The following is a 22,529-nucleotide window of genomic DNA, read 5'->3' on the forward strand; positions in this document are numbered from 1 at the left end:
ATACCAAAATGTAGTTACCAGAGTTCCCCAAGGATCGCTTTGGGGTTCTTTACTTTTTACTTTGTTAATCAATGACATCTGCAAAGATTCTAAAAGAGTTCAGTTCCTGTTGTTTGCAGACGACACAACTATCTACCTCTCTGGAACAAGTCTAAATGAACTAACAGAGACAGTAAAAGTGGAAATGATGAAGGTGAAAAATTGGGTTCATGACAGTAAATCATTTTTCAATTGAGATAAAACAAAGTGTAGTGTATTTTCAGTAAGATGAACATTTAATATTAAACATTGACCAAGTTAACGTATGTAAAGTGAACGAGATAAAAGTTCTTGGAGTTGGAGGAAAAGTTGAAATGGAAATTATCTCAGAAAAACATTGGAATTCTGTATGGACTAAGAGATTTACATACATGTAGCTCCAAACTAAATGTTTAGTTAAAAGCTAAATATTTAATTTGTACTTATATATTTATTTAACAAATTGTATTTAACAAAGCTGAAATGTTTCGTTTAGAAAATAAATATTTCGGTCAGATCTAAATATTTAATTTGCAAACTAAATGTTTGCTTTAATCAAATTCAATTCAATTCAATTTTATTTGTATAGCCCAAAATCACAACAACAGTCGTCTCGATGGGCTTCGAAGTAAAACATGAAATCAAAAGGATCACGAATACAAAGAGTTCAATAGGAAAATACTAAAATGAACTAACAAACTGACTAAGCTATACTGGCATCCCTGCCCTTAGACCCCCCTTCGCGGTAAGGAAAAACTCCCAAAAAAAACGGATTCCGGAAAAAACGAAGAAACCTCAGGGGTGTCCACATGAAGGAGGGATCCTCCCCCAGGACGGACAGGCGATTTACCAGAACTCTTAGAGAAGAATTAACTTATCTAAATCTACAACTACATATATAAAAGTCCAGCAGACGAGCTTCATCCAGCCGTGGTTGGGGGGACAGTCAAGGGCGCGAGTCGAGCCAGAGACAGGAACCACAGCCAGGTGTAGGAGCAGGAGCAGAGACGAGGTAAACTAAATATTTAATTTTAATCAAATTAAATATTTAGTTTACAAACTAAACATTCTAATTCCAGAAAATATTAAACTTTAAAAATCAATATTTAATTTGTAAATGTAACATTGAGAAATACATGAATTACAGGTGAAAATACGCATTTGAACATAAACCTTTCTTCCCTCTGACTAAATAAGCAAAAGTATCGCAGGTCATCTGACGGAACTGTTCCTCCCATGATGCTCTTCTCTGCGGTCGGTCGGTTTTATTGTAGAAGGTCTCCGGAAGTGGCGGTGCGCAGTGACGTCATCACCGTGAGTGACGCCTGGAACAAACGCACAACAACAGGAGCGCGAGGCGGCTTTGTATCATCGCGGACGGCGGGTGAGCTATTCCAAAGATGCACGTGAACCTTTTCTCTGAATTCTGCGCTCGTTCACTGACCGGGTGCGCGTGCGCGAGCTTTGAGAAAAGCTGTTTTAGTTCATAATTCTCTTGAACGTTGGCCTCCCTGCTGGTGCGTGCGCGCGTGAGTGTGGTTCGCTTTGTTTTGTGTCAGCATTAGGAATAACCAGCGTGCGCGCGTGCGCCTCCGCTTCTTGATTTATAACTGATGGAGAAGATGCCCGTGCACGCGAGCGCGTGGCAGAGTGAAGATGGAGAATTAGTGGCTTTGAAAGGCTTGAACCTTAAATCTGGATTCTGATTGAGGCAGAGACGCAGAAAAGGAGCCCCCCCCTCCCCCCCATGTGTGACGTATCTATTCTATTTATTAGATTATAAATTAATTCAATCCATTGTGTGATAACTAACCCCTCCCCCTCCAAACAGCAAGGACCCGCTGGTTCCAAGACGGCAGAATCCCACAGACTTTCTTTAAAATGTCACAAGATCCATTCTGGCTCTGCTACTGTTTTGTTCTTCATGACCTTAATGTTTTTATTTTTTAATTTTATTTCTACAAGTTCTTCAAGTCATGAACTGACCAATCAGATGTCTCCATAGAAGCAGGTAGTCTCAGGTGGTTTGGAACATTTGATTGAAAACACCCAAACTTTGCTTCCACTCATAGCTAGTGGTTGGATGAAACCATTTCCTGTCAATAGATTCTCTTTGAAATCCTAATGACAGCAGAAACTTCCCAGACGACCCGGTTCTACAGGTCTTCCTCCCTGGTTCCTCCTTTTGCATCAGCTTGGCGTCTCTGGTGGTCGTTGTGGACGAGCTCCTTCCTGTTCTCTAACGCTGAAGCAGCCGTTCTTCTCTGCAGAAAACCTTTCATTCTAGCTAAACGGCCCGTTTCAGATCTCTGAGCCCCTCAGGAGACGGTCACTCCAGAACCTTCACCGGGTTCTGGTGGAACCAATGACAGGTGGACCCGGCCTTGTGTTTTGGACCATCGTCGTGCTGACGTGTCCTGGTGTGTCCCATGAACAGCCTTCAAGCTGAAGAGAAACAGTGAAAGAATTTCAAGTTGGAAATTCTGACATCTCCTGATTCTCTAAAATTTTTAAATATACTTTTGTTGATTTCATCCTAATGTACGGCGTTTCTATGACAATAAGATAAAGCAGCTGCTTCATGTAGGCGTCCTGAGCATTTTAGTACAGTATATATAGTAATATTTTGTTTTTATAAATAGGCCTTCATAAGAAAATGGTTCCATGTGATATTTGTGTGTTTTAAGGTACTTTATATTTGTTTTATTAAATATATGACCCGATGTGAACCGAGACCCGATGTGAACCGAGACCCGATGTGAACCGTGACCCGATGTGAACCGAGACCCAATGTGAACCGGGACCCGATGTGAACCGTGAGAACCGTGACCCGATGTGAACCGGGACCCGATGTGAACCGAGAGCCGATGTGAACCGGGACCCGATGTGAACCGAGAGCCGATGTGAACCGAGACCCGATGTGAACCGTGACCCGATGTGAACCGAGACCCAATGTGAACCGGGACCCGATGTGAACCGTGAGAACCGTGACCCGATGTGAACCGGGACCCGATGTGAACCGAGAGCCGATGTGAACCGGGACCCGATGTGAACCGAGAGCCGATGTGAACCGAGACCCGATGTGAACCGTGAGAACCGAGACCCGATGTGAACCGAGACCCAATATGAACCGTGACCCGATGTGAACCGTGAGAACCGTGACCCGATGTGAACTGTGACCCGATGTGAACCGTGACGCGATGTGAACCGGGACCCGATGTGAACCGGGACCCGATGTGAACCGAGACCCGATGTGAACCGGGACCAGATGTGAACCGGGACCCGATGTGAACCGTGACCCGATGTGAACCGTGACCCGATGTGAACCGTGACCCAATGTGAACCGAGACCCAATATGAACCGTGACCCGATGTGAACCGTGAGAACCGTGACCCGATGTGAACTGTGACCCGATGTGAACCGTGACGCGATGTGAACCGGGACCCGATGTGAACCGAGACCCGATGTGAACCGGGACCCGATGTGAACCGGGACCCGATGTGAACCGTGACCCGATGTGAACCGAGACCCGATGTGAACCGGGACCCGATGTGAACCGGGACCCGATGTGAACCGTGACCCGATGTGAACCGAGACCCGATGTGAACTGTGACCCGATGTGAACCGGGACCCGATGTGAACCGGGACCCGATGTGAACCGTGACCCGATGTGAACCGTGACCCGATGTGAACCGAGACCCGATGTGAACCGTGACCCGATTTGAACCGTGATCCGATGTGAACCGTGACCCGATGTGAACCGTGACCCGATGTGAACCGTGACCCAATGTGAACCGTGAGAACCGTGACCCGATGTGAACTGTGACCCGATGTGAACTGTGACCCGATGTGAACTGTGACCCGATGTGAACCGAGACCCGATGTGAACCGAGACCTAATGTGAACCGTGACCCGATGTGAACCGGGACCCGATGTGAACCGGGACTTTTGGGATCCATTTAAACCCTCTCTTTTTATGTGAATTTGGTTTCAAAGACTTCAGTTGGAAAATTCTCCATTTTCTGAACAGTTTTACAGGAGATGGAACATTTTTCAGCTTTCTGCTAGGAAAAGCTTTACTTTGCTCTTTAAGGTTTTGATTCTCTTAGAAGGTTCTAGATTCGGTAACCTAACCAACCACTGACCTTATCTAGACTTTCTACGACATTCCATAGAACAGGAACTAATGAAAAGGTCAGACAGTCCCAACTTGTTGGTAGATCTTCCCACAGCAGTTGATCGAATAGACAACAAGAAAAGGACGTTTTTACAAATATTCCATATTCTTTCTTCTTTGTCATGAATGCACTCATTCTTGTTTTGCTTTGTCTCACAGACTGACTACAGCTGAGCCATGCCTGTTGCCTCCCCCAGGATAGAACCTGGTAAGAGTTGATGCTGTTTCTTGACTTCAGCTAATTCTGCGAGTTGTGTTTTGTAAATCTGGTTAACGTTTGGTAAAAACGTCTCAGATGTGTCAGGCGTCGGCTTGTTCCCCGTGGTTTCCTCTGCCGTCTCCACTTGTTCAGTGCATTAACCATTTGAGTCTGTATAAAATTACACATGCTAACATATTCACATAATTACAGCAGTCCCATGCAAAGCAGCTAAGGTAATTCCTAACAAAATGTTTAGCTAGTGGTGCGACTGCTGTTTAGAAAGCATAGAGCAGGAATTTAACTTCTTCCGCATCATAAAGAAGCATTGTAGTTATTAATTGACAGAGTAAGGACATAATCTATTCTTAGTCTGAGTCTTAGGGTGTATTCAGACTGGACACATTTTGTCCACTTTAAGTCAATCAGAGTTCGTGTTCCCAGATAATCCGTAACTAATTTTTAGTCTGAATACACCCAAGTGGACCCTGATCTGGGACCAGGAACCGCTCTCAGGGCCATCTTTGGAGTTGGTCTTGGTTTGTTTCCAATTGGACTGAGCTTCGGTTCGCTCTGAAATTCCTCCTTCTGAATACAATTCGTCCTCGGAGTGGAGCAACTGGACCAAAACGGCCACATTAGCGGGTGGTCACGTGATCTTAGGCTACGTTCACACTGCAGGCTGAAATGACCCAATTCCGATTTTTTTGCCCCTATGCGACCTGTATCTGATCTTTTCATGACAGTCTGAACGACACAGATCCGATCTTTTCAAATGCGACCCAGGCCACTGGGGTATGGAGTTAATTCAGTCTCAATAATCAGAAATGCACACAACCTGTTTTACAAATGCACACGCTCCGATTCACAAATGTCATTTTATGCAAACGTGAAAAATAAATTCGGAAATACACACCCTGTGTTTCACAAACACACAGATTGTGTTTCACAAATGCACACTAAATGTTTTACAAATGCACAATAAGTGTTTCTCACAAATGTGCACACTGTTTTTCACAAAAACATTTTAGAAATTCACAATAAATGTATCAGAAATGCACAGTAAGTGCTTCACAAACGTGATTTTTAGTTACACATGTGATGTGAACTCACAGATCATTCGAACTGCAGACTGTGCATTCAAAATCCCGTTCTCGTTTGTGAATCTCCCCGTGTGTGTGAGAGATTTTTCTACGGTGAATATTGAGACTCATCTGACGGAGCGGGTCGACTAATCTCACCATTGGCTAGTGAATCTGTCAATCAAACTCATCGGCAAAGCAGGCGGGTTCGCTTTTAGCCAATCGAATGGCCCCTTACACTCCTCACTTTCAAAGTGACGAGGGAGGGAGCTGTTCAGCACAGCAGTTGGGAGGACGCGGGCGGCAAACATGGCGGAGAGGTCTTCTGAACGGGATCAGTCTCAGCCCGTAAGTAATGCATTTATTTGATCATTCCCTCGTTGTACGTCCTGTAATGTTATTGAATACTAAGTTGAAGCGTTCTCCTTTGCCAAGTGACATGTGTGAATGCTTTATGAACACTGCAGCCGAGTCGTTTGCAGAGTACCCCCACCGCTAATTAGCTCAGCTTTGTTTTGCTTAGCCTGTGCAAGTTGTGTCTGCCTGTGAGTGTGAGTGAAGTTCAAGCCGGTGTCGGTTCAAGCTAGCGTCTATAGCCAATGATCTGTAGGTTCTTAACATGATTCAGATAGAACTGAGGGGAAAAGCATGCCGGATTTACAGCAGCAAAGAAAGTTTAATAAAAAGTATTGATTTGGAGACGGCGATTTGTTTAAACACTGATGCTATGCTATGCTAACTAGCTAGTTGTTCCGTGTGCTGCCTTTATGTAAACGCGATCCGGGTTAAAGTTAGACACAGCATTTTCACAGCCCAGACTTTAAGACGGGGTGGACTGTGCAACAAAGTTAATTCATATGACATTCATGAAAACGGCATTTTTTAAATATAACAGACAGGAATCCACTGTTGAATGAAAGAAGCCTCATTAAGTTTCTAACGTTAGAACCCGTATTGTGCTGAAAAGCCCTGTGAGATTGTGTCAGAGTGTCAGCCACTAAATTCCCCGTATCTTTACTTCCAATGACGTAATGACAAGAATCCCAAACATTATGTTTTTAGGCTGTTTTGTAGTCGATAAGTAGTCACAGAAAGGGTGGATGGGAGAAATCAGCTGTCAACAGTGATTAGAGTAGAAGTTACTGTAAGTATTACACACAGGCTTTCTGTGATCAGTGTCTTGTCTCTGATTTTTTTTAAAGGTGTTCTTTACTACAAGCTCAAGTAATCATAGCAAGAGTGTTTTAAAAAATTCCCCTTTCATATATTTGAAAATTATGTAATTTAAGATCAGACAGCTAAATGATCTAATCCATGTTTGTTGTGTTTTTATTTATTCTCTAGGAATTACTGAAGCGTGACAGCGTGACAATCTTTTGTTCCTCGTGCCATCAGGCAATACAACTCTCTGGCAGGGCATCTTACAAGTAATTTCTTTTAATTTTACCCACTGATTTTCCAATTATTTACCTTTTTTATCAATCTCTTTATTTTGTGATATTTCTATTTGTAATGCATGTGTGTTTATGTGTTTTTTTAAGATGGCCATTTTTAAAAAATTTTCTCAGGGATTATTAAATACCCTTCTATTCTATTCTATTTCATATTTTATCATCCTGTTGTATTACTGTTTTACCTGTCAATTGGGAATTTAGCATTTTTGCCGCCGTAAACATCTGTCAGTTGAAAGTATTTGTACTTGTATTCCATGTATCCTGTACCTGAAGATAGCAGACAACAACTGTGCAGACACCCACTTGGCCTTCTTCAGTGACGCTGTGAACGTTTATGGCTTTCCTCTGAGGTATTCATGTTATTCATAAAGACATCTTTTATTCACATATCAGGCAGTATAAGCACTTGGTTATTTGTACAAAAATAAATTACTTTTTTTAGACTCCTCTCCATAAACAAAGGCAATTCTAAAACTTTCCCCTCATGAATAACATTTTACCCCCCCCCCCCCCCCCCTCAGTCTCTCGCCTTAATTTTTCCCCCAGTGATACATGTAACCCACTCCAGCAATTTTTTTAACCTAGAAATTCTACTTATTGGCAACATGCATAAGAACATTACATTTTAAACTGATGTGTTCCGTATTGGCGATGCATTTGTAATTATGTGTTTGAGACATGATTTTCATGTTATTGTCAGGGTGAGAGGAGATCACGGAGGAGAAAATGTGGGCATAGTTAATGCTCACAGTACGTACAACTGACACAAACGGCTTCACTGTGGGAAAAGTGTACACACAATCAACAGTGAGTTGAACCTAGTTTTAGAAGCTTTAATATATACACAGGGCTCCAGACTGCGTCCATTTGGTCGCATTTTGCGACCAAAATTTGAGAGTGTGCGACTGAATTTTACACCCAGTCGCACATGTGCTACCAGTAAATTTGCCTCCTCCACCCTCCGTATTTTTTATACATTAAACATGAAAGGAGCACGTCAATGATCGATGAAATGAGAGATGAAATCATCAATGAGACGCGAGCGCACATGCACGCAGGCAGACACACACACTGGCGCGAATACTCATGAGACTGGAGCACACGCGAGCACACACTCGCGTTTCATTGAGTGATGCCTGAGGCGGCCAATGCGCGTGAGAAGAATAGGGAAAGTCATTGCAAGTGGCTAAAATATGTGGAGGGGCGGGGCCTAAAGATAATCGAGCGCGCGTAAACATCAGTGGGAAGGAAACGGAGACAAATATCATCACAACCTGATATGTGCGTCTGAGCTATGAGCAAGCGAACTATTGATTCGTTCTTCCGACCTGCAGCTAGTGTACCAGTGACAGAGTGTACAGCAGGGGTCTCAAACTCGCATGAAATCGAAGCTGCAGCGAGACTGAAAGAGACCAGGAATTAGGAGTTGTCCTTAACATTCAATTTCGTTTTAATATGCCTCTCCCCCTAAGTATGAGCTGTGATATTACATCTTTTATAATTATTTTAATGTTTTGTAATGGATGTAGCCTTTTTTTTAATCAGTTGGTATTTTAAATTATTTTAATTGAACAGTGAACTACAAAAAACCCATCAGGAAGCATGTCCCATAATGCATTGTTTTGTAGTCTGTAGGGCAGCTTTTAGTCCAATACTAAATTTCCAGCTGCGTTCACTCTGATTGGTGTCTTGCTCTCACCCCTTTCTCGTGATATTTTTGTTTTGATTGACAGGTGATGTTGGAGCAAAAACAAAAATATACGTCACACACCAGGTGATCTGTGCAGTGTTGCGTCCATCTGGGTGATCTCAAACACGCTTATTGTGCATCTTGGCTGAACCTATTTGGTGTCGCCAACATGAATTTCCATCCTCTAATATTTACATACATTTAAGTATTGTTTGAAACTGTGAAATTACGAAAGGTTACTACGGTAATCACTTGTTACTAAAAACTTTTTTTTATTCTAAAAGTATGGTATTTTTTTACTATTTTTACTTAGTTGTACTGTCGTGACAGCGATGGTGCTGTCAGTTTACCTTCATGTTGCATCTTCAAAAGTGCAGAATCCTCTCCTGAGGACCAAGACTTGCTCAATATCAGTCACATCACGTATTCTGCAGCCATTACATTTTTCTACCACGCATTCAGGCCAGTTTGGATGTCTTTAGTGACGCGTGGGACAGCCAATCAGGACGGAGCAAAGCATGACACCAAATCAGCTGTGGCAGTTGGGCTTGACCCAGAACCCTGTTTCTGATCCCCGGGTAAATGCTTTATTTAATCTCACTGTACTGGACAACTGATTTGTGTGCAGTTTGACTAAAGTGGAAAGTATCAAGAAGAGTATCATGAAATCATAATGACTACAGTGAATTTTCATCGAAAATGAATGAAAAGGATTATTGTTGTGTGGTGCAAACAATTTCCCTAAATTGTTTGTTTGTAGGAAGAATAGCACATCTGCAAGTTCAAAATGCATCACAATGCATGGCATTATGAGCCATCAGCTGTACTAATCTCACTACTTTGTTAAGGTTCACTTATTTGCAAATTATAAACAGTTATGGAGATATGAAGTCTGCCTGCCAGCAACAATATAAGTTATTATTAGTCGGTCACTGTTCCTACATAATCTAAAACACAAAAAAAACAGTGCTGTTCATAAACAGTATCTTTTTTTTTTTTTTGTCAGGGTATGCTGGTTCCAGAGATTGAATGGGAGGAGAGTGGATCCATGACTGAACCTCATCCTGGGATCAATGTCCCGGTATGGGACAGTCCTCTTTTGGGTCCACAAATGTTGGAACTGCAAGACGACATCAATCCATTGTGGAATTCAGACCGTTTGGGAGTTGACCTACATCTTTACTGTCCAGTGTGTTTAGAACTTAATTTAGGCGACATAATTACATACAGAAGAAGAGAGACTGAGGGGAGCAAGACAAAGTTCAAATCAATACTGCTGTATTGTTCAAGGGACTTCATTGTATGTAAGGATGTTATGAAAATTAGTTCCAGTTTAAATAAAATTCAAATCAGTAGAGATCCCACATTTGCTTAAATTTTGATGTTTTAATCTGTCCATGTTTTCTCTGAATTTTACTCTGCAATAAAGGGTGAATGTTTGCACTTTGTTGTTCTATGACCATCTTTTGTTGTGTAGTATTTACCCAGCTATAAAACACAGAGAGATGAGGATCTTTTTTGCAAGGGTGACCTGGCCAAGAGGTGTATATGTATATGGTTACAATATAAAATCAATGACATTTGAGTTATTAAAAAAATAAAATTAAGGTCAAGCAAAGTGACTTCGGGCTGAGCAGGGGATGTGTATTGGGTATCTGTGATTGACAGTGAGATGAACTTGAGGTAATGTAGTCCCATGTGGTACGGAGCAAAGTGATGCCAGTTTCTCCACAGAACCTACTGTGGAAGTTGCAGATTTTTCTCCTCCACCTTCATATCATCAAAACCGTGTCTGAGTGTTGAAATGACGCTAGCATGAAAGCTAAGAGAATAACGTACAAACAATCCCGAGTGAAACATTCATTTTAAATCTCATGACCAGTACAGAGTTCGATGGATTCAATGTCAACTGCATTCAACCACTGTTGCCTTGCTTCCAGGTCCACTGAAAAGTTGCACAAGCCAGTAATTTTTGACAACCGAAGGCAATAAACCGACAAGCCATGCTAAGGCTAACACGCTAACGTCCGACTGGTACAGAATCAAATATGGGCGGGGCTTTTGCCACCCGCAGAAAGCGTAGAGAAAGTGTAAGGGGCCATACGATTGGCTAAAAGCGAACCCGCCTGCTTTCCCGATGAGTTTGATTGACAGATTCACTAGCCAATGGTGACATTAGTTGACCTGCTCCGTCAGATGAGTCTCAATATTCACCGTAGAAAAATCTCTCACACACACGGGGAGATTCACAAATGAGAACGGGATTTTGAATGCACAGTCTGCAGTTCGAATGATCTGTGAGTTCACATCACATGTGTGCCTAAAAATCATGTTTGTGAAGCACTTACTGTGTATTTCTGATACATTTATTGTGAATTTCTAAAATGTTTTTTGTGAAACACAGTGTGCACATTTGTGAGAAACACTTATTGTGCATTTGTAAAACATTTAGTGTGCATTTGTGAAACACAATGTGTGTGTTTGTGAAACACAGGGTGTGTATTTCCGAATTTATTTTTCACGTTTGCATAAAATGACATTTGTGAATCGGAGCGTGTGCATTTGTAAAACAGGTTGTGTGCATTTCTGATTATTGAGACTGAATTAACTCCATACTGGGGTATGTGGTCCTGAATCCGACACGTATCCCATCTTTTCAAATGCGACCTCCGTCTGACCAGGCCACATGTATCCTGTACGTCATCGATACGCTACAAAAGTCATAATTCTGCATTGAAGTAGGCGGGAACTAGAACATAAACATCAACCAATGTGGACGATGCTGCTGAGACCAGTCAGTGGAAGGGAAGTGAGGTCAGCGATTGGATTCATATTTGGGGTGACAGCTCTACTCAGGCCAAACTCCAGGGCTCTGATCGCAACCGGGCGTTTTTTGAAAATATTTCCAGCGAAATAGTCGAGCGTGGTGTTGAACCTTTCCTAGAGTTACTTTTTTTCTCCCTTTCCGACCGTGGTCAGAAGCGCGGGGGACCAAAGGCGGATCCTCCTTCGAGGTTCACTTCCCCGTTGGGACCCTCAGATTCTCCAGGGCGGGTGAATAGAGTCAATAGCATTTATTCTGGGGGAAACCTTCTTTAATTACTGTTCTCCTTCCTCCATAACACACAACATGAATGCGCGCCCTCACTACCCCCCTGTCACTCCCTCCTACGCTGCACGCGCTCTCTCCTCTCTCTCACACACGCACGCGCGTGGCCCCAGCACATACACATCCTCATTCCACAACAGTGGGTCCAGACCATCCTGGCTCCAATGCCTTCTTAAAATGAGAAGATTGTAATTGTGCTGCTCCTTTGTGAAAATGAATGTAATAATGCAAAAAGAGCTCCGCTGTTGACAACACTGTTGTTGACATCCATTGCTAACGTTAGCTACTTCCACAAACAACAGTGACGTCGTTCACCGTTGAGGACTCTTTTGCACATGCAGGTCACTTCTGGGTCATGTCACGGTCACACAGGAGATCACAAAAGTTCCATATAATTGGAAATGTAAACGGCCTTGCAAAAAAAAAATACAGATTTTTTCAAAAAATCGGAATTGAGCATTAAGCCCTGCAGTGTGAACGTAGCCTTAGAGTCAACATGTACCAACAGATGATCCGCGGACAAATTTAAAGCAACTATTGTCGTGTTATCAGATGGAAAAAAGAGTCCAGCTGTTTATTTGTTTACTTCTTACAGGCTTTTCTGAGTCTGATTACGCGGCACGCGCCCGACAGGCACTGCTGTGACATCCTAACAGCTACCTTGTAGTTCCTTAGAAGAAATCTTAAAAACAATGTCCTGACACCACAACCATGAGACACAGCAACTCATTGAAATGTGGGTGGATGAATGCAGGCTCATTAAAAAAACTTTTAACGTGATCCACATCACTACTCACTGTTTTCCTGACAATCTATATGTCATAAACATTTATCACAACCTTCTTAGCCGTCGTCTCTTCAGTAACCGCCTTGCAGCACGTCTCCACCGGACCAAAGTAAAAAGTATTGAACCTGACATGGATACAGACGTTTAGAATTGATCAGCAAAATATAAAGTTTGAATGAACTATCCTGACAAGGACTGCAGAGAGCAGGACTTCCAGAATTTCTGTCTGTAGTTGCTTTGCCCCACCCTCGTCATTCCTGGCCAGTGAGTGAAGAGATCTTTAGTCATGTGGTTTTGTTTACAAGCTTTGGTTTGAATCAGGAAAGGTCGCTTGACGGCAGTCTGAATACAGACCAAACACAAGGTTCAGGACTCGATCCAGAACAGATCAAGCAGACTGGGTCCGGAACAAACGCTTTTCCCACTCTGAACACATCCTTGAAGTCTTTAACCATGGAATTCCTTCACACCCATTTCTGTGTTTTGTCAAACACATGAAAAAATCTGATTTACTGGGTCATTTGCGCCCTCCTGAATAGTGGTTTTTCATTTATCAACAGCCAGCTCTGAGAACCGTTTAGAACAAAACCTGACAGGTGTGTTGCTGTACAGAAAACATTTAAAATGTCTCCTTTTTGTGTTCAACAATACAGCTGTGCTTTATAGACAAAACTCACTTTTTGGGCTTCTTCGCTGTAGTTAGGAAACTTGCTTTGGACACTGGAACCCCCAACCTGGTCTGACAGGCCTGCCACAGAGTATTTACACTATCCCCAAAAGTATTGGCTCCCCCACCCAGATGAGCAGAATCAGGTGTCCTGATCACCTGGTCACAGGTGTATCAAATCAAACACCGTTTTCACAAACATTTGTGACAGAATGGCCGTTCTCAGGTGATACGTGAATTCCAGCGTGGAACTGTCAGAGGACGCCACTGTGCATCAAATCCAGTTTCCTCTCTCCTAAATCTTCCACAGTCAGCTCTGTCAGAGCAAAGGAAGAGTTTGGGAGCAACAGCAGCTCAGCCTCCAAGTGGTCGACCACTAACCTGATGGGGAGGGGTCAGAGGATGCTGAAGGTCAAAGAGGTCACCCACTTTCTGCACTCAGTTGCTGCAGAGCTCCAGACGTCATGTGACCTTCAGATTACAAATCCATCTTCATGGAACTGGTTTCCATGGCGAGCAGCTGCATCCATCCACACATCACCAGGTGAACGCAAAGCGTGGATGCAGCGGTGGAAAGCACGCCGCCACTGGACGCCAGAGCAGCGAGACGCCTTCTCTGGAGACATGGATCACACTTTTCCATCTGGAAATCTGATGGACCAGTCTGGGTTTGGAGGTTGCCAGGACAACGGTACATTTGGGACGCCATTGTGCCGAGTGTAAAGTTTGGTGGAGGAGGTATTATGGTGTGGGCTTGTTTTTTTGGGCTTGACCCTTTAGTTCCAGTGAAAGGAACTCTGAATGCTTCAGGACTCCAAAACATTCTGGACAATTCCATGATCCCAACCTGGAAGGAACAGTTTGGAGCGGCCCCTTCCTCTTCCACCATGACTGAGCAGCAGTGACCAAAGGTCAAAGGTCCATGAAGACATGGAGGACAGAGTCTGATGATGAACTGGACAGAGTCCTGACCTGAACCCCATAGAAGACCTTTGGGAGGAATTAGAGCAGAGACTGATCCAGGCCTTCTCCACCAACATCAGTGTGTGACCTCACCAATGACCTTCTGGAGGAACGGTCCAGAATTCCTAGAAACACTCCTGAACCTTGAGGACAGCCTTTCTAGAAGAGTTGGAGCTGGAATCCCTGCTAAAGGTGGAGCCACATCAGACTGAACTCTGTGGGTTAGGAATGGGACGACACTTCAGGTCATCTGTGAGTCAAGGCAGGTGAGCCAATACTTTTGGGAATATAGTGTATGACATCAGAGGGACTGGATGTCCTCCAGGAAGAAACTAGAACTTTAAAATCAGGTCAAATCAAGTGGAAATGAGGAAAGCACTGTTGTGAAATCATTTTAAGAAATACATAGGATTCTAATTTGAACCAGATATAAAGTCTAGATTGAACAAGATAAAGGTCATGACGGTGTCAAAGTTGTCTCACTGAGCTTCAGCTTCAAGGTTGATGGTGTAAAACCCCAATAGGGTAGAACCTCGTCGTCTGGTCACTCCTAGTCCTGTCTCAAGGGCTGATGCTGTACTAACTGTTGTCTTGTGCTACAGTACCCCAGGTTTTGGATGCAATGAGTGACAGCACCACCAGCTCTACCACTGCAAATGACTTGGATCTCATCTACCTTAAAGGCATCATGGAGAGCCCTCTGGTATTCGTCCACCTGTTCCCTCTTCAAGCACTCAGTGCTTTGTAGATTATCTGTGAGCCCACCACCCCCATGTGGGAGAATCTCACCACTTCTTTGAAGGCTTTGAACATGGGTCTGCATGGTATTTAGCTCCTCTCAACCCTGCTAAACTTTGGTTGAAAGAGAACTGCTTTGTCACATGGATGGGTACTGGAATTATGGTTACACTGCCAGCAGCATTGTTTCTGAATCCAGACTGAAACTGGATCCAGAGATGCTAACTGCTAGCTGTCTGTATGGTAGGAGCCAGTGGAGAGCCCAAAGGAGCCCCGCCTGTCACCTGTGAGTGACAACAATGTGGAGCTCCTGCAGGAGATCCTAAGAGACCTGGACCCGTTCATGCAGCGCTCCGACACCGCAGCTGAGCTGGCCCGCATCCTCACACAGCCCCACTTCCAGGTTGTCCCACCGCCACTCCCTTGAAACTGCATCAAAGTTTTCAGTATTTCACTTTGACGTTGTGTGTGAGTGTCAAACGAATAAAGCTTGTATCAATGCGGTCTGGTCTCTCAGTCTCTGCTGGAGACCCATGATTGCGTGGCGTCCCAAGCAGCTGACAGCCTGCCCTCCAGCCCCTGTGACTTTGTGGACCACGAGTCTGAAGACAGAAACACGGCCGGCTTGCAGCTGCTGCCCGACGCCGTCCGCATGGTGGGCATTCGCATAGTGGCCGGGGAGCACTTGGTAAGCCCCGCCCACAATACCCACACACACAGGGTTTCAGTTCAGCCTAATATCAACTTCAATATGAATTCACAGGGGGTGACGTTTAAGGTGGAGGGAGGGGACCTGGTGATAGCACGCATCCTCCATGGTGGAATGATAGACCAGCAGGGCCTGCTGCATGTCGGAGACGTCATCAAAGAGGTCAGGTCAACATGTCGGCTACAAGCTGACTCACAAATGCAGCAGCAAGTGACCAGCTTTGGTTCAGTGTCCGTGCTCCAATGCTGTTAGTTAGTATTTTCAGGTTTACGCCGTCTGGGTGTCTATCTTTACTGGACACAGTTAAAGGGAAGATTTTTATTTAGTAGTAGTCCAGAATAACTTTAATTTCTCAAGAATTAATAATGTTTTCTGTTCTAGATGTTTAAATTGTGTAAAATGATAACAAACTACAGATTAGTATTTCCAGCAGGTTTTTTCTTAAGAAAATCCAAAGGTTTTAAGATGACAGAAATTAATGTTCACTAAAATAAACCAGCACAAGAAGTTTGGTTTGTCTGGATGGTTGTAGTTTTCCCATAAAAGAGCCGTCTGCGCTGCAGGTGAACGGGCGGGAGGTGGGCCGGGACCCCAGAGTGCTGCAGGAGGAGCTGCAGGCGGCCCGTGGGATCGTGGTTCTAAAGATCCTGCCCAGCTATCACGAGGCAATCCCTCCCCGACAGGTGCCTGAGCGCTTTCTGAAGAAGCTGTCTGCTGTTCCAGCTGCTGCAGGGGCTGATGGGAGGACATGTTTGTGTCTCCAGGTCTTCTTCAAGTGTCACTACAACTACGACCCAGAAAACGACAACCTCATTCCCTGTAAGGAGGCGGGGCTCAGGTTTCAAGCCGGGGATATTCTGCAGATTGTCAACCAGGACGACGTGAACTGGTGGCAGGTAAGGGTGTCGACCCTGCAGTGTTTGATTGATGGTTGGTGTTACTGATGGAGGACAGTGATCAGAATTGGCTATATTTCTGTGTGCAGGCCCGCCATGTGGAAGGGGGGAGCACAGGGCTGATCCCCAGTCAGGTGTTGGAGGAGAAGAGGAAAGCCTTTGTAAAGAGGGACGTGGAGCTGACGCCTGCAGGTAGCTGGATTCAGCTGGATACATCCATGTTTGCACAGGAGATCGCTGAGAGGGAATCGGACATGTCAGAGCTGCTGCTCCGCCTTCAGTCGCTAAAAAACAAACACAAAGACGAATTCTGACTAAAAAGAATCTGAAAACGGGTTTAATTAGCAACAGAAAGTGAAATATTGACAGCGACGCTACTGTGATGCGTCTCCAGCCTCAGTTAAAGGCTGGACGCTGCTGTACAGACAGGAGACTGCCACAGGTTGGCCCTCTTTGTCCCGCCCTCTTGCAGTTTCCATGGAAACAAACGTCTGCCAACAGAAATGACAGATGCTTCATGGCTTCTGTGACCTGCAGAAGTCTTCAGGACTGAAGGTGTGTTTCATGCAGAGCAGATGACCGGTTTCAATGCAGCAACAAGCGACACAATCGTCCAATGACAGCGCTGGTGGCAGCTGTTGATGGCCACTGATGGCGTTTAGGACCGCCACATGATGGCGTTGGCTAGAGCCCCCTTGGGGTTGCATTGATAAATCATCAGAGTGTCTCTGGATGTCATCTGGACTTTGTTTTGTCTGACCTCTCCACTCTTTGACTCCATCTGTTTTGGTTTGGCCGTTAAGGGAACCTCTGTCATGGTCTTGGAGTGAAGAAGAAGAAGAAGATGATGTACGTTACCACGAAGAACGCAGGTGAGTCCTCTGTTTGTTACTGAAGAGAAGCCGCTTTGTGCCGTAAAGCAGCTCTTTACAAACGGGTGTGTGCGTGCTGCTCCTTGGTAACTGGGGTAACGGGGCCACCGTCAGGGCGGGGCCACCGTTCAGCCACCGTCAGGCTGCCCTCTGCGTGCAGCCTAACCGTGAGAAATTAGGATCTTAGACCACCAGAGTGTAGTTTGTTCAGAAATGTAGCTATCATGTGCACGGGGTGTGCACATGAATGGCTCGTGCACGGGGTGTGCATGTGGCATTCACGTGTCCGTAAGGGGCCAGCACCTTCCTAATGGCTGGAGCGCTGCGTGAAGTGCAACTTACACTTACACAATGGTGCGCTCCGTTTCCATGACAACCCTCGAGGTGGCCACAAGAAGGCACACCTCTCTACAACTTGGAAGTGGCACATCACCTGCACCGGTGTGACGAAGGCTTTAGCAGCGTCTCTGGTCCAGGTTTTGTGTCCTGAAGCTGGTCCTGGGGGGTTTCAGTGACGTGGGGCTGACCTGGAAGACCTTTCTGTACTTCAGTCTTCTGTGATTTTTCTCTCCCTCTTTCCTGCAGAGTTTGACCGACATGAGATCCTGCTGTACGAAGAGGTCGCCAAAGTCCCGCCTTTCAAGAGGAAAACTTTGATTTTGATTGGTGCTCAGGGTGTTGGCAGGCGCAGACTGAAGGCCCAGCTGCTGCTCCGGGATCCAGAGCTTTTCGGGACCACAATCCCATGTATGAATGCATGTCCCCGCTGCTGCTCAGCACGCCGTTTCTCCACAGCCTTTTCTTGTACTGCTGTGTGGAAAAAGTCTCATTGCATGTATGCGTGCATGTATCTCCACCCCCACGTGCACACTGCTACACTGCTCCCTGTCTGCTTCATCCCTCCCCCTAACCCACAGTGTATTGATGGACAGACGTCTTAGCAGATCTGGTATAACTGTTACACAGTTTAAAATATTAACTTATTCAAATCAGCGCTTGTATCCCCCTCTCTCCCTTTTTTTCTCTTCAACCCCCCCTTCAGACTGTTCCCCTCTCCCTCCCCGCACACAGTAAATTTAACAAAAATAATAAAAAACAAAAACAAAAAGGGGTTAATACAAATATACACTCTGGTTTTCTGGAGATTCCTAACCTCTTTCTGCAATAATAAAGCCTGTCCAACACCAAAGGCCTTCAGCTCTCATCTGCTTGCTCAGTTGTTGGACAGAACAAGTTAGAATAAATAAATACATAAAAAGTCACATGACATTTTCAATATTTCTGCTCTCTGCTTGTATGTTACTAATCATGAAATACAAAAATCTGCTGTTTTGTCTTAAATCCACATGCAGACACTTCCAGAAAGCCCAAAAAGGGGGAGCGAGAGAGTCGGATGTACGCCTTCACCAGCCGCAGCAAGATGGAGGCTGACATCAAGAATGGCCGTTTCCTTGAATTTGGAGAGTTTGAAGGCAACCTGTACGGCTTAAAGATCGACTCCATACACGAGGTGGCTGAGGCAGGACGCATCTGCATTCTGGACGCCAACCCACAGGTGGGCCCGCGTCCAAAACGCTGAGCTTCAGACTTCAGCTGAATTCCTGCCCTACCCCTCTGGCCCCTCCCTTTTGCTCCAATTGTAGGGGTATTTGGAGCTGTAGAGGTGTCCAAAAGTAGGTTTTTAGTGTCCTGAAGCTCAGAAGTTTATCTTTTACATGGAAGTATTGAGTTTTTGTTTTCAAGTTACCAAACCGATGTTGTTTTGCATTTTCTGAGCGCCGGCAGCTACAGGCTAACGTAGCTCACTGGCGACTAGTGATGACATCATCGAGTGGTAGTATGGTCGCGCTACTTTTCCATGTCTCTCCGCTTTGAGGGGTACATTTAGGGGCATGGAGGAATTCGGAGTGGGCCGTTGTTAATCTGGTTCTGGCTCGTGTGCATGGAGGCCCTCCTTCTGGCCCCTCCCTCTGGCCCCTCCCTCTCCATGTGTTCTTGTCTCCTCTGCAGTCTCTCAAAGTGCTGCGGACCTCCGAGTTCCTGCCATACGTCGTGTTCCTTCAAGCTCCAGATTTTGAGGTGCTGAAGGCCATGAACTGTTCAGCCGTGGAGGCAGGAGTGGATACCAAGACTCTGACGGTGCAGAGCTCTCACACACATGATCACCAGTTACCATGGCAGCCCCCTGGAGCTGAGCGCCATGCTTTGGTTGGGGTCTGAATGCAGTCCGGTGTTTGGTGTTGCAGGACGAGGAGCTGCAGAGGACGTGTGACGACAGCACCAAAATCCAGGCGGCCTATGGTCACTACTTCGACCTCAGCATCGTCAACGAGAACCTCGATGAAACGTACCGCAATGTAAAAGCTGCTCTGCAGACCGTTTCCAAAAACCCCCAGTGGGTCCCGGTGACGTGGGTGTTCTGAAAACCTGCCGTGGGAGGGGGGGAGCACAACGCTCAGAGGTAAAAACCTCAGTCGTGAAGGAGGTTTAGTGTAGTTTACCCAGAAATCTAGCTCCCACAAAAAGCTTCATAGTTGTCAGGAGAACGTGCAGCCTAGAGAAGGAAGCCGACACGAGGACTCGTGGAGATCCGGTGGCTCATCTCCAGTCCAAAAACCCGCCACATCGGAAAGGTTTTCTGAATGCAGTTCCACTGCAGGTGAGGCAGATTGAACATGGACTTCATCAGCAGGAGCGTAGAACCGGTCAAAGGCCTCAGTCTGGAGCAGAACCGTCATTGGTTTTCGGGTCGTGGGCCAACAGATGACTCGGCCAGTGAGAGACAGCGTTCCCTCGTTCAACGCGGGGCTAATTCTAAAACTACCCCGCCATGGGGGAAAGTAGAGTAGGATTCCAGATGTTTTTAGGCTGTAAAACTCCTCACTGCACACTTTCGACACCTTTGTCAGACGGAACCTTTTCCCGTGTTTCTGTCCTAAACTCTCAAAGTTCAAACCGTCATAGAGAAATTCTGATCATGACTGAGGATGTGTGTAGATTTGTCCAACGACTCTGTACAGGAAACATGGCATGGAGGAGATTGATTGACAAGATCAACAGCCAATCAGGATGCAGAACACACAAAAAAAGGATCCACAACTTTACTAATAAAAGTCCACAAAGAGCACGGAAGGCGAATGGCGTTATCGTGAGAGAAACATTCACAATATCGCTATTCATAGACATTTGGTTGTCTATCGTCAGAGAAACTTCATTCCGTTTGGGACCAGGACATCGCGTTCTGAAAGGATTCAAGGATTAGTTCATTAGTCATTTGTGACGGTGGTTTTTGTGTTTGTCCCATGTGATGTGAGGGAACGCTGTCAAAGAAAAGGGTTTATTTATAGTCTGATTGTTTTTACTTGAGTCCAAAGCCACAGTATTGAAAGCTTGGGGCTTCATTGAAGATGACTAACACGTCCCTGTCTCCTTCAGCTTCAAAATCAACCTTGTTTAGCTGAAAATGGTGTCTTCTCTGCAGGATGACGCAGCGTTAGCTTCCTCACATGGGGTTGGTGTTGAAAAATGACCACAGCATCGCCCATTTGTTCCATCATATCTAGAGTTCAGGTGATGAAACGTTCATCCCATCTTAGTTCAGAGCATTTCTACAAACATCGTCTCTAACCAGTGGTTCTCTGAGTTCCTGTTGTCTTTCTATCAGCTGGAATCATCTGACCTCTGGCATCAGCTAGACATTTCCGTCCACAGACCTGCCGCTCACTGGATATTTTCTCTTTAAGACCATTCCCTGTAAACCCTAGAGGTGGTTGTGGGTGAAATTCCCAGTAGATCAGCGGTTTCTGAAGTCCTCAGACCAGCCCGTCTGCTTCAGAGTCCCTTCAATCCCCTTCCTGGTTCTGATGCTGGTTTCACCTGCAGCAGATGGTCCGGACCACTGAGTGTCTGCCGTGTGATTGGCTGTTAGTCATTGTGTCAACGAGCAGATGGACAGGTGTGTGTAAGTGACTGCAGGTGGAGCAGCATAAGGTGGTGGGTATGACAGGTGAATGCAAACGCTCCCTGCAGAGTTAGAATCCCTCATACTATCAAATCTGCTAGCATGTGAGCGCACTGGAACCCCAGTTCTGTTGGATTCTGGCGGCTGTTGACGGACGCAGCCTCAGATTCTAGGCTGGATTAGAGATTTAGGGGTTAGTGGGTTTCTGATGAGCAAGCATTGGCGTTTCCTCATCTGACTGCATATCTGTGACAGAGCTGGAAGTGTCGGCACGGCCTCGTCTTACATTCTGCTTTTACGTGTCTGTGTGCCAAAAACAAACCTTCTGCGGCAGCGTCCCTGTCCTCTGGATAAACAAAAAGCTGACAGCAGTACACTGATATTTTTAGTCTGCTCCTCCTTTTTCTAACAATAGTTTTATAATGAGAAGTTGGTCTTGAGGCTGTGGTGTTACTGTCGTGGCTGCAGTGACAGGAAGTCTGGAACAACCAGAACAGGAAAACAGACAAACCTTTTCTACTTTGCCTCGGGATAAGAGAAGTGAAGTACAGGATTTTTGGGGGGTTTCTGTCCGTTGCATTTACAAAGCTTCTGAGCATGTTCTGTCATTTTTAAGACCAAGTTTGGATTCCACTGGAAGAAAAACTGGAGGAGAGTCAATACTAGAGGTAATGAAGTGGAGCTAAAGATGTCTGCTGCCTCTGCAAAAATATACACAACATGAAGTTTTCATATGATGGTCAATAAAAACGATTCTTTTATGTTCAGCCTGAATTTGCCTGTGATTGTGCCAATAATGACGTTCCTCTATTTTGAATAAACTATTGATGTGATGGTTGGAAGTGTTTTCTTGTGTGGTTTTTCCGTTTTTCTTTGGAGATGTTTATATCAGCTGGAACCAGTCTGGTCGTTGTCTGACCTCTGGCATCAACTACACATTTCCGTCCACAGACCTGCTGCTCTCTGGATATTTGCTGTTTCCTTTCACTGTCCATCAACAGCCCCAAAGTAGAGTTTCCACCATTGACTCCCATCATAAATGACTTTCCTAGTTTTGATCAGCTACAGTTCAGAAACGAATGCAAATATCAAAAAGTTCATCAGAAACTCCAGAGTCTCATTTCTGAACTACATTTGTGTCTCTAGTCCAAAAAATAGAAGTAAAAGATTAAGAGGGAAGTTAGATGTAAACTAGAAAGACTAGAAG

The 22,529-nt window shown here is 45.0% G+C and overlaps 1 protein-coding gene across 1 annotated transcript; it reads left to right on the plus strand.

The window, feature by feature from the left end:
* The first annotated feature begins 1,284 nt into the window (after positions 1-1,284).
* On the plus strand, positions 1,285-22,161 carry LOC101175058 (MAGUK p55 subfamily member 2). Its single transcript, XM_011473061.3, has 14 exons — positions 1,285-1,402; positions 4,355-4,403; positions 14,749-14,849; positions 15,132-15,287; positions 15,402-15,572; positions 15,648-15,755; positions 16,157-16,276; positions 16,358-16,489; positions 16,579-16,681; positions 17,293-17,361; positions 17,947-18,108; positions 18,714-18,916; positions 19,372-19,500; positions 19,608-22,161. Exons 2-14 carry the CDS (start codon positions 4,373-4,375, stop codon positions 19,782-19,784), a joined length of 1,662 nt encoding a protein of 553 aa, XP_011471363.1. The 5' UTR covers positions 1,285-1,402; positions 4,355-4,372; the 3' UTR covers positions 19,785-22,161.
* Positions 22,162-22,529: the final 368 nt, after the last annotated feature.

This window comes from Oryzias latipes, chromosome 8 (assembly GCF_002234675.1).
Source record: "Oryzias latipes chromosome 8, ASM223467v1".
Lineage (NCBI taxonomy): Eukaryota > Metazoa > Chordata > Actinopteri > Beloniformes > Adrianichthyidae > Oryzias > Oryzias latipes.

What these genes read in the sequence shown, in the direction of transcription:
- LOC101175058 (XM_011473061.3), top strand. Translation starts at nt 4,373, where the DNA reads ATGCCTGTTGCCTCCCCCAGGATAGAACCTG. An exon ending in TCACACAGCCCCACTTCCAG is followed by an intron (nt 15,288 to 15,401) that starts GTTGTCCCACCG and finishes CTGGTCTCTCAG; the next exon opens with TCTCTGCTGGAGACCCATGA. An exon ending in ACGACGTGAACTGGTGGCAG is followed by an intron (nt 16,490 to 16,578) that starts GTAAGGGTGTCG and finishes TTCTGTGTGCAG; the next exon opens with GCCCGCCATGTGGAAGGGGG.